The 12,101-nt window shown below is 43.2% G+C and overlaps 1 protein-coding gene across 1 annotated transcript; it reads left to right on the forward strand.

Annotated features, from left to right (window-relative positions):
• The first annotated feature begins 219 nt into the window (after positions 1–219).
• On the forward strand, positions 220–8,437 carry LOC122554756 (uncharacterized). Its single transcript, XM_043700128.2, is given in 4 exon segments — positions 220–592; positions 3,747–3,874; positions 5,485–6,500; positions 6,502–8,437. Coding segments are annotated over 2 exon segments (1,905 nt in total). The 5' UTR covers positions 220–592; positions 3,747–3,874; positions 5,485–5,874; the 3' UTR covers positions 7,781–8,437.
• The last annotated feature ends 3,664 nt before the right edge of the window (positions 8,438–12,101 follow it).

Consider the following 12,101-nt stretch of genomic DNA (forward strand, 5'->3'; position numbering starts at 1 on the left):
GAATTTAGTTTGGCAGGATGATCGCACGAAGACAGCAAACTATGCCAGGATAGTCACATATAAGGAACGAGATAAGTAAGAGCAAGGGGCGACAGGCTTAGAGTAATGGGAGAAATAAACAGAGGCGGAGAGAAGCTAGACAAAGGTGGAGCGAAGCTAGAGCTTCTGATAGGCTATGTGCTACAGTAAAAGTAACTAATGGGGTGAAAGGAGAAGATCGAGAGACGCAGCTGAACAGCATAAATCAAAATGTAACCCTCAGATCAGGGTGCTTACCCATTAGGCACCCGTTCTTGCAAGTACGTATCAATAACATTTGCTGCTTCAGAATTTGACTCGGACTGAAATTTATTAATATGTGAGTTTTGTTTCTCACAATTTGGGGGCTTGTGTCCGCGATATCCATCATCACCAGCAGGGTGGGCACCGTCGACAGCGGGAAGACGCGTCCCGTTCCTTTTAAAACGGTCCCGTATTCCTCGGCGTTGGGTTCCCCCTTCTGGTTGACTGACTGAGATCCAATGAGAGTCTATCTGAACCAGGTGAAAGTAAGTAGGCACAGGGAGCCAGGCAACTCCATGCATGGACCAAGGTAGGGAAATTGACTTTTAAGTACTACCTTGTGGCTGGGATTGAGTTCTAGTAGTTAATAAGTGTCTAACGAAAGAACTCAATATGGGCTGTGCCGAGGGTAAAGTATAAGCCTCCGAAAAAAACATGGAAATGGAGGCAGGGTCCCTGACAACATACCTCCAGAAAGTCCGTTGGGAAGGATGTTGTGGAATTGGAAAAACAATACTTGCACAAGGGGAAGAGATAGCAAAAAGATTATTAAATATTGTTGCTTTGTATGGACTAAAGAATCCATTCTTCGTCCTGCCGTCTTCTGGCCAAAGTACGGGTTGGATGATGACTGTGTTCGCAAATATTTGAATTTATATGTCAACCGAAAACAGCCTTTCAGTCAGGAGAGATCATATTATGCTTAGTGTTGGAAGGGCTAGTAGCTGAAGGGCTACTGAAGGTACACTTTGTAACTAAATCATGGCCAGACATCAAAACAAATTTCTGAAAATAGATGGGTGGAGTGAGAAATCACTTGAATTGTTAAGAGATGCACAGAAAATGTTTGTAAAGAGAGAGATAAGAAACAAAAGCAGAAGGCAAAAACGATGGTAGCCACGGTTGACGAAGTAGTCAAAAGAATCGAATCAGTGACTAGCAACCGGAGTGGAGGTGGCAGCACGTAGAACATGGAGGAAGGGGTAGAGGACGAGGAGGACCTTGTAGGGTCCAGTCAACAGAGACAAGGACTGAGGTGGAGACCCCAACAAGCAAGGTGTTACATCCAGAAAAATAAAATTCAAAAGATAGAGGGGTGGAGAGAGAAGCCTCTAGAGTTGTTGCGGGAAGCTCAAAAAGTGTCAGTGAGATACTGTGTGTGTGTGTGAGTGTGAGTGAGAAAGAGAGAGAGAGAGAGAGAGAAAAGAGCTGTACAGCTAATAGAAAGATTAACCCTTTGTGATTCAGTTTGAATGCACATTTGTTTGTTGGTGATTGAATGTTTGTGCTTTGTTCCCTGGAGCTTCAGATCCGGGACTGTTTTTAATCTGATTTCTATTATGGAAATTTAAACATGATTTCTTTTAAGGTTAAGGATTTTACAGTGATTATGAAATAAAATGTTAACTTCTGTTCTTTTTACAGGTCATGACTGCCTCACTATCAGTTTCTAACTAATCTCTTTTATCCATACATAAAAGCGATTTCAAATCAGTTTAATACGGACAAAAACAACATGATCACCTTTTTTTGTGTTTCAGACGCATTTGTTTTCACTTTATTTTATGCCGTAGCTTTATTCAGAAAGTTCCCTCCCTCATTGACAGTTGAAGTTTCAGTTCAACATTAGATTGTAATACATCAATCCTATGGTTAATATCTGTGACCTTGGATTCGGCCATTATTCATGCATTATAAGTTTTTTTTTAACTTGAATAGACAAATCCTTTTAAGACAGCTCTGGTTATTTCACGACCTATAGCATTGTAATTGAGCAATGACTGGTCAGGACTACTTAAGAAAACTAATTTTGGATTTAAATTAAGGGACTAAAACCGGGTAATAATAGTGGATTTCAAAGTTCAGAACTGTATGCATTTTACATTTTAAATATTAAATACTGAATAAATGAATTTATAATATATAAATATATATTTACAAGTAAGATTCCAAAATGTATAGTTAGGAACAGGCTTTAAAGTTAGACAAGCATAAATTGATAAATTGGTATTTGAAGCTATAGGGAGCAAGAAATATTGCAATATTTCTTAAAACAAAAATAAAGGTTTAAACAAAACATTGGGTGATGAAGAATGGTCATTAGGTGGCCCTAAACTGTTCAATTGGTTAAATCGGCTCAGCAATTGATCTGGCAATGTAACATGGGAGCAGGAACGAAAGAGTTAATTGGACTTTGGCGACAGTTCTGTGATGAGAGGCACGAAGAATCAGTTTTGCGCTCATGACAAGATATTGCCACCAAATTGGGGATTGAATTAACTGCAAATGGTGCTATGGAATCTGTTGAGGTTTTTAAAAATGAATGCGCTCGAGCAAAACAATTACAGAAACAGAATGAGAAGTCACAAGTGACTGGTAAACAAACAGAACTACACAATTACAGTTTCTAAAATGTTTTAGCCACTTGTTGCGTTTCCACCTTGAATTACAGATAATGATTATTTTATTTATATTATATATAATTAATAATTAATATTTATAATATATCAATTGTATTAGCCTGAATCAATATTAATTGACAGGATTCCTTCACACTCTCTCAGTGACCTGTCATATTGATTCATAGCTAATTTAAAACATGACAGCATTAATTCATTGTTAATTAAAGAATGGAAAGCTACATTACTGGCCAGAGTGTGTGCAGGCAGTGGCAGCAACAGCCTTATAAGACCATAAGACATAGGAGCGGAGGTAAGGCCATTCGGCCCATCGAGTCCACTCCGCCATTCAATCATGGCTGATGGGCATTTCAACTCCACTTACCCGCATTCTCCCCGTAGCCCTTAATTCCTTGTGACATCAAGAATTTATCAATTTCTGCCTTGAAGACATTTAGCGTCCCAGCCTCCACTGCACTCTGTGGCAATGAATTCCACAGGCCCACCACTCTCTGGCTGAAGAAATGTCTCCGCATTTCTGTTCTGAATTTACCCCCTCTAATTCTAAGGCTGTGTCCACGGGTCCTAGTCTTCTCGCCTAACGGAAACAATTTCATAGCGTCCACCATCTCCAAGCCATGTATTATCTTGTAAGTTTCTATTAGATCTCCCCTTAATCTTCTAAACTCCAATGAATACAATCCCAGGATCCTCAGCCGTTCCTCATATGTTAGACCTACCATTCCAGGGATCATCCGTGTGAATCTCCGCTGGACACGCTCCAGTATGTCCTTCCTGAGGTGTGGGGACCAAAACTGGACACAGTACTCCAAATGGGGCCTAACCAGAGCTTTATAAAGTCTCAGTAGCACAACAGTGCTTTTATATTCCAACCTTCTTGAGATAATTGACAACATTGCATTCGCTTTCTTAATCACGGACTCAACCTGCATGTTTACCTTTAGAGAATCCTCAACTAGCACTCCCCGATCCTTCTGTACTTTGGCTTTACGAATTTTCTCACCGTTTAGAAAGTAGTCCATGCTTGTATTCTTTTCTCCAAAGTGCAAGACCTCGCATTTGCTCACATTGAATTCCATCAGCCATTTCCTGGACCACTCTTCCACTTATTGTTGGAGGAGAGTCGGAAACTTACTTTTGGGGGAGCCTTAATAGTCAGCACCCCACATCAGGTATGGACCATATTAAATCAGAAAGCAGGGCGGTGGCTTACGGATTCTAGAATTCTAAAATATGAAGCAATTCTAATAGAGAGGGATGACCTTACATTGATCACAGGCATTTGTCTGAATCCAGCTACATTTCTCTGGAAAGGGGAGGATGAAGCTCCCTCAGACCCAGAACATGACTGCCTCGACATTATAGAATATCAGACTAAAGTAAGAATGAACCTTAGAGATATCCTCTACATGCAGGGGCCAGGCTGTTCATTGATGGGTCCTCCAGAGTGATTGAAGGTAAAAGACACAATGGATATGCAGTAGTGAATGGAATAGAGGGGAGTGTTATTGAGGCTAGTTGACTACCCAATGATTGGTCGGCCCAGACTTGCAAACTTTATGCACTAGGAAGTGCCCTTAAAACCTTGGAAGGCAAAGAAGGAACTGTATCTACAAATTCTAAGTATACCTTCGGGGTGGCATACACATTTGGGAAGATGTGGCAGGAGAGGGGACTGATAAACAGTAGGGGTAAAGAACTGGCTCATGAGAATTGATAAAGCAAGTATTGGAATCCCTTTCATTTCCAAAGGAAATAGCAATGATCCACATAAATGGACATCAGCAGGGAAATGATCCCGAAGCAAAGGGAAATAGATTGGCGGATGAAGTCGCTAAGGAGGTAGCTCTGAACCCTCAACCCGCTACAATATAGATTTTGGTAATGATGGTGCAGGAACCTGGGGGGAGACTGATATTTAGCGCTAAGGAAGAGAGAGAGTTAGAAGAACTGGGAGCTATGCAGACAGTAGAGGGGCGCTGGATGCTACCCGATGGCCGGGAGATGCTAAATAAGATGATGATGCAAGAAATTATGGCTGTCTTACACCAGGGGAGTCTCTGGGGAGTGCAAGCAATGTGTGATTTGCTCTTAAGGAAATATGGATGCAAAGGGATCTATACGATAGCCAAACAGATATGTGAGGGATGTATAACATGCAAGAAAATCAACAAGAAGGTATTGAGGAAACAAGTCCCAGGAGGGAGAGAACCTGGGCTCCGACCATTTCAGAGCATTCAGATAGATTATATCAAATTACCCCGAGTGGGAAGACTGAGACATATGCTGGTAATGGTTGATCACCTATCTGGATGGGTGGAGGAGTACCCTTTAGCCACTGCCACTGCAAGTGGGGTGTCCAAGATAATACTTGAACACATAATTCCCAGATACGGGATAGTGGAATGCATAGATTCAGATCAGGGAACTCATTTTACTTCCAGGGTACTCCAGAGAGTAATGAAGGGTTAGGTATTTCCTGGGAGTTCCACACCCCTTGGCACCCACCTGCATCAGGAAAGGTTGAGAGAATGAACCAGATGCTCAAGAAGCAGTTATCAAAATTAGTAGTAGAAACTAGACTCCCTTGGACTAAGTGTTTACCTATAGTCCTTTTGCGAGTGCGGACAGCCCCAAGGAAAGATATGGGGCTGTCCCCTTATGAGGTATTGTTTGGCCTGCCATATCTGGAAATGAAAGGGGAACTGCCAACCCTGGAGACTAAAGATCTATTCTTTAAAAAGTATATACTGGGCTTGTCTTTGTCTTTGTCTTTTCTTAGGAAACAAGGATTACTGGCACAGACTCCACCCCTTGAATTCGCCATTCATCCCATCCGGCCGGGAGATTGGGTCCTAATTAAGTCATGGACAGAAACTAAATTGCAACCAGATTGGGAGGGACCATACCAGGCTCTTTTGACTACTGAAAAGGCGATACGCACAGTGGAGAAAGGCTGGAATCACTACACCAGGATTAAAGGACCGGTGGAATCCTCGGTTAAGAAAGAAGTCTGGACAGCCGAATCGACGGAAGAGTCACTGAAACTCAGACTCAAAAGACTTTAAGTAACTGATTTTTATGCGGACACGGGATAGTTTCTTTTTGATATCTATATATTGTATTGCATGTTAAATCTCTCAGTCCTTCAATACTATTATACTATTGTAGGATGCTGGGGACGCTTAGGGTTACCATATTAGCCTACTTAGTATTCGGATTTTGTCAAATGATGCTGTCATCTCCATATTTGTTATTAACGGTCCCTGAGTCTGAATATCTGCAAGTAATAGAAGTCGATGCTTGCAGTCTAGTAGAATGCGCAGATGTAAAGTATCAGAGGGAGTATATTTCCTCCGAAATCCTTCTTAAGACCCTACCGGACACAGGTTATGGTTCGCAAAAACCGCCACCTGGCATCACTATCCATAGAGCCCCCTTTCGCCCAGCCCTAGACTGTCCTGACAAAAAGTGCCACCCGATAAATCTCACCATCAAAAATACCTCCTCTGAAGACTCCTTTCCCCGTAAAAACAGGTCTCGACCCCTTAGTAACGATTTAAAGATAGTAATGGCTGCCACTGGGAAGTGTTTTTCGGGCTGCTGTTTCCAAATAGCCGTAGGAAACAAAAAACGAGCTAAACAACTTGATAATAAGATACATCCTTTTGCCCCTCCCAATGACCAAAGGTGGTTAAAAACTATAGAGGTGAAGGACTTGAAACAGACCATTGAAATAGAAACTGGATACGGGGACGCAAATGCCTGGGTTGAATGGGTAAAGTTCACTGTTAAAACTGAATAAAAGCAATTGCTATGCATGTGCCTCCGGGAGGCCAGTTGCTCACATAGTCCCCTTTCTGCTCAGGTGGAATCGAAACAGGAAGGGCATGCAATGTATGATAGCCCTGTATCAGGATAAGACTGCATGGAATGAAAGGAATTGTATATCCCTATCTCTAATGTTCCCTCCCTTGGAGAAGACAGATTTGAAAGCTCCCCCCGTTTTTGACCACGGTCGGGAATCACACATCATGTATAAGCTGACGGGGTCAAATCTGTCCAGAGACTTGGGGGAGCTGAGGTTATGTATAGAAACTCAGAATGACACCGAAACGGACAAAGGAGGGAACTACTCAGCACTCCAGGTTCCCCGGGCGGATCTCTGGTGGTACTGTGGAGGCAGAATATTGCGATCTACCCTACCTCCAGATTGGAGAGGGATATGTGCAATTGTGCAATTGGCAATCCCATTCACCTTGGCATTTGAGAAGGAGAAGGTGGTAGTAACAAAGAATGAGAGAAGTAAAAAGTCGTTATTAGATACTTCCTTTGATGATAGGATTTATCTCGACTCTATAGGAGTTCCTAGAGGGGTCCCTGATGAGTTCAAGGCCCGCAACCAAATTGCAGCAGGTTTTGAATCAGCCCTATTTTGGTGGGTAATGGTCAACAAGAATGTGGATTGGATAAACTATATTTTTTACAACCAGCAAAGATTCATCAATTACACTAGAGATGCAGTCAAGGGTATTTCTGAGCAACTTGATGCAATCAGCAGAATGGCCAGGGAAAACAGACTGGCCCTAGATATGATCCTAGCCGAAAAAGGGGGTGTATGTGTGATGTTAGGGGGAAGCTGTTGTACCTTTATTCCAAATAATACTGCACCTGATGGGTCAATCTCTCGTGCCTTGCGAGGATTGACCACCTTGGCGGAAGAATTGGCTGAGAACTCAGGAGTGCACACATCACTCACGGAATGGCTGAAATCATGGTTTGGGAAGTGGAAAGGCATGGTAGTCTCTATCTTCACCTCCCTGATAGTGGTAGCAGGGGTACTGACAGCAATTGGCTGCTGTATCATACCTTGTGTACTGGGGTTAACCCAGCGGCTAATTGAGACAGCCTTGGCAAAACAAATGCCTCTAAAAGATGATCAGGCAGAGGAACTCAACCTCTTGAACAATGAGGGGATGGGTGACCTTAAGGAATTAGCCATTATAAATGAAGTCTCAGGGATGATGCTAGCAAACTGGAAGGCAACATATGAGACAAATGCAGAAGACAACATTTAGTAGCCAAGAAGAAAAAAGGGGGATTGTAAGGTATACGGTTAAAATTGTGCAGAATAAGGGAACAGGTGTTGCTTCTGCAAAAGCTTACATTATAAAATTAGGCTGCTCATGCAAATGCTAAACAGTGAGAAGCGAAAACAGATAGAATTATCTATGACAAATAAGGCAGAGCAATCGTGGAGCGGGATGTACCAGGCATAGGAAAACAGAAGAAGCAAAAACAGGTAGAATTATCTCTGACTAATAGGGCAGAGCGACCGTGTAGCAGGATGTACCAGTAACAGGAGAATAGTGTGCCAGTCTCAGGAGGGATGTGGCCAACGGATGGAATTTAGTTTGGCAGGATGATCGCACAAAGACAGCAAACTATGCCAGGATAGTCACATATAAGGAACGAGATAAATAAGAATAAGGGGCAACAGGCTTAGAGTAATGGGAGAAATAAACAGAGGCGGAGAGAAGCTAGACAAAGGTGGAGCGAAGCTAGACCTTCTGATAGGCTACGTGCTACAGTAAAAGTAACCAATGGGGTGAAAAGGGAGGACCAAGAGATGCAGCTGAACAGCATAAATCAGAATGTAACCCTCAGATCGGGATGCTTACCCATTAGGCATCCGTTCTTGCAAGTACGTATCAATAAAATTTGCAGCTTCAGAATTTGATTCGGACTGAAATTTATTAATATGTGAGTTTTGTTTCTCATAAACCCTTGATCAGGAATAGAGGCAAGAAGCCTCCAGAGTGGAGAGATAAATGAGGGGGGTGGAGGGGGGGGGGGGGGGAAGATGGGGCTAAAAGTAGCAAAAATAGGTGAATGGGGGTGGGGATGGAGGGTGATATGTCAGTGAGGCTAACAAACCACCCTCCCATCCTCCCCTGCCACCGCAGAAATTGCAAAACCTGCACCCACACCACCCTCACATCCATCCAAGGCCCCAAAGGAGCCTTCCACGTCCATTAATGTTTCACCTGCACATTCACCAATGTGATTTATAGTATCTGTTGCTCCCGATGCGGTCTCCTCTACATTGGGGAGAGTGGACACCTCTTCGCAGAGCGCTTCAAGGAACATCTCCGGGACACCCGCACCAATCAACCCCACCGCTCCGTGACCCAACATTTCATCTCCCCCTCCCACTCTGCCGAGGACATGGAGGTCCTGGGCCTCCTCCACTGCCGCTCCCTCACCACCCAATGCCTGGAGGAAGAATGCCTCATCTTCCGCCTCGGAACACTTCAACCCCAGGGCATCAATGTGGACTTCACCAGTTTCCTCATTTCCCCTCCCCCCACCATACCTCAGTTCCAACCTTCCAGCTCAGCACTGTTCTCATGACCTGTCCTACCTGCCAATCTCCCTTCCCACCCATCTGCTCCACCCTCCCCTCTGACCTATCACCTCCATCCCCACCGCCATTCACCCATTGTACTCTTTGCTACCTTCTCCCCAGCTCTCCCCCCCATCCCCCATTTATCTCTCCACCACGGAGGCTTCCTGTCTCTATTCCTGATGCAGGGCTTTTGCCCGAAACGTCGATCTTCCTGCTCCTCGGATGCTGCCTGACCTGCTGTGCTTTTCCAGCACCACTCTAATCTAAACTCCGGTTTCCAGCATCTGCAGTCCTCACTTTTGCCTCCTCACCAAACGTCAATGCAGTGTGATCAAATAGTGAGGGAGGGGGCGGGCAGGATTAAATCAAATAGAGTTGGATGAGGAAATGAAACACTCCACTGCCTGTGGCGCCCACCTCCCTCTGAAAATCTCGAGGGTGTTTGTAGATACCATGTGCTCCTTCTCTAGAGACACCCGAGTTCGGTGTAGCCGTGGAAGAGGGACAGGCAATCGCTATAACGATCCCCTCCACGGCCCGCTGCCTGGACCTGATTCTCCAATTATTTTTTTTTAAAGAACAAATGTCCTTCCTGAACAAGAGGAAAGAGAAAGAAAACTCCTCCTCCAAAAAACCAGAAACCAACAGCAGCCGGAACACACTGACTGTGGCTCAGCCAGCTTGGAGTCAGTCCCCTGAACTGAGGAGATTCTAAATCTCCTGGTTGTATTTTCTTTTTCACATGTTGTGTGTGTGCAGGTGTGAGACACAGTGAAAGACACAAGGTGTACAAATCTTTATTCAGTTTCCATAACCAGGAAGAAAGGAAACACCCCAGTGGCTAGTGACAAGCAATGCCCTTCTTAGAGGGCAATGCTGCATGATCAAAGAGTGATGGGTAGGGCAGGGATTAAATCAAAATAAAGTTGGACAGGGAAATAATACACTCTACTCCCTGCAGGGCCCACCTCTCCATGAACAGCTCAAGGGTTATGGTGGACATCACATGCTCCTGTTCCAGAGACACCCGGGCTCTGACATAAGTGCGGAAGAGAGGCAGGTAATCAGCCCTAACGACCCCCCTCCACAGCCCGCTGCCTGGACCAGTTTAGTCTTCCCAGTATTTCCCTTTATGCAGCATAATTTTTTGTGTGTTTGTCTGTATCTGTCTTCATGTGTATGTCGGGGCAGCTCTATAAGTGGGTTAACGTTCGGGCTTATGCCCGAAATGTCAATTGTCTTGCTCCTCAGATGCTGCCTGACCTGATGTGCTTTTCTAGCACTACACTTTTCAACTAAAGTTTTACCCAGTCAAGTTATATGTTGACAGTTCATAGCTGTTCACCTGTAGCTAGAATCTATTACTAGAATCTAGTAATAAGTACGAATTCTTGTTAAGTACAGAAACAAGGTCTGTGTTTTCTATCAACCTGGGTTTAAAAGACAAAAATTTGGGAACTTTGTGAGCCTTACTGTTTCTGACAACTCCAGAAATAGTGAAGTTTAATTTCCAGTGTGTGACCCCAGTAAGACATAACACATATATTCTGTCAGGTCATTGAGAGATGGTACCCATTTAAATCCTATTATCTTCTCCCCCCACTACCCTACAGAACAACCTGTCCTTCAACCCATTAATATCAGAATCCCTCTTTCTCCCTATATTTAAATTACATGCTGCGACAATCTTTGTCATGTGTGCTGTCTTGCTAATGTGTCAAATCCCATCTGCCTTATCACATTTCTTTCTACCAAAAGATTCAAAGTTGCTGTGACAACACATTTTCCAAGTATGTTGTAGCCAGGAACGCAGAGCCTTTACAATTGACCAGCAGTTGTTGGAAATATCTACAGGTTGAAATTCGGTCTGTTTGACCATGCTATGAAGTCTTCCAAGAGTAACTTTACTGCAAAACCTCTTCCAAGACTCTTCGGATGCTGCCTGACCTCTTTGGATTGCCAATGCCGCACTTTTCGACTCTGATCTCCAGCATCTGCAGTGCTCACTTCCTCCATGCTATTAACAGCCTTCCTTGGCCATCAAGTTCTGTGTGGGACTCAGACTCAGAACTTCTACCTTAGAGTCAGTGGCACTACTACTGGATGACAATACCAAATTGCATTTTCAATAATCACCAATATTTTATTTATATTCTGTTAATGGAATCTCATTGGAATATTAAATTAGAATATGACTGAAGTGTTGACAATGTTCAGATGATTCATTCTGACAGATAGAAAGAAACTATTCCTTTAGTAGAGGAAATCCAAAATAAGAGGAAATATTCTTAAAACAAATAAATGATGGAAATCAGGAAGCTATTTAATCATACAAAGTGTATTGGACAGGTTTTGGGATGGAAGATTTGAAGCTTTAAGACTGAGATCCATAGATATTAACTGACTGTATCAGGGATATGGAGCTAACGGAGGTAAATGAGCATCAATATGACCTAACTGACTGGTGGAGGAGGTGTAAGAGGCCAGATAGTGGACCTCTGCCCCGATGTTTCTATTATTAGCCATTTAAAATTAATACATGGAATATTTCCTCAGCATTTATTTATTGTGGAAAACTACAATAAAATCATTTGAGTCCTTTTGCAAATTCAAGCTGTGCCTTCAAAAATCCCATGTTTAGTTTCAATTTCATGTTTGGTTCATGCATCCAACTAGCTGTTACAGCAGAATATACAAGCATCAGTGGAAAGGAGAAGTATTGAAATGAGTCATACTGCACATTTATTATAGAAAAAAGGTGTCAAAAATTACAATTCAAACTGCTTCTGAAAGTCTCACCACTTGAATTGATATAAAGTCAGGCCTCATGTAGAGATAAAGTCACTCAAAGATAACGCTATATGATCTACCAGGACTGGACTTCCATTTGGGAACCAGGACTTAGATGTAGGAATAGGCCAGCTGGTCTTTTGAGCCTGATCCTCATTTAATAAGGTAATGGCTGACCTGATTCTAGCCTCAATCAACTT

This window comes from Chiloscyllium plagiosum, unplaced genomic scaffold, assembly GCF_037043375.1.
Source record: "Chiloscyllium plagiosum isolate Xiang-an unplaced genomic scaffold, Cpla_swu_hap1 HiC_scaffold_9, whole genome shotgun sequence".
Lineage (NCBI taxonomy): Eukaryota > Metazoa > Chordata > Chondrichthyes > Orectolobiformes > Hemiscylliidae > Chiloscyllium > Chiloscyllium plagiosum.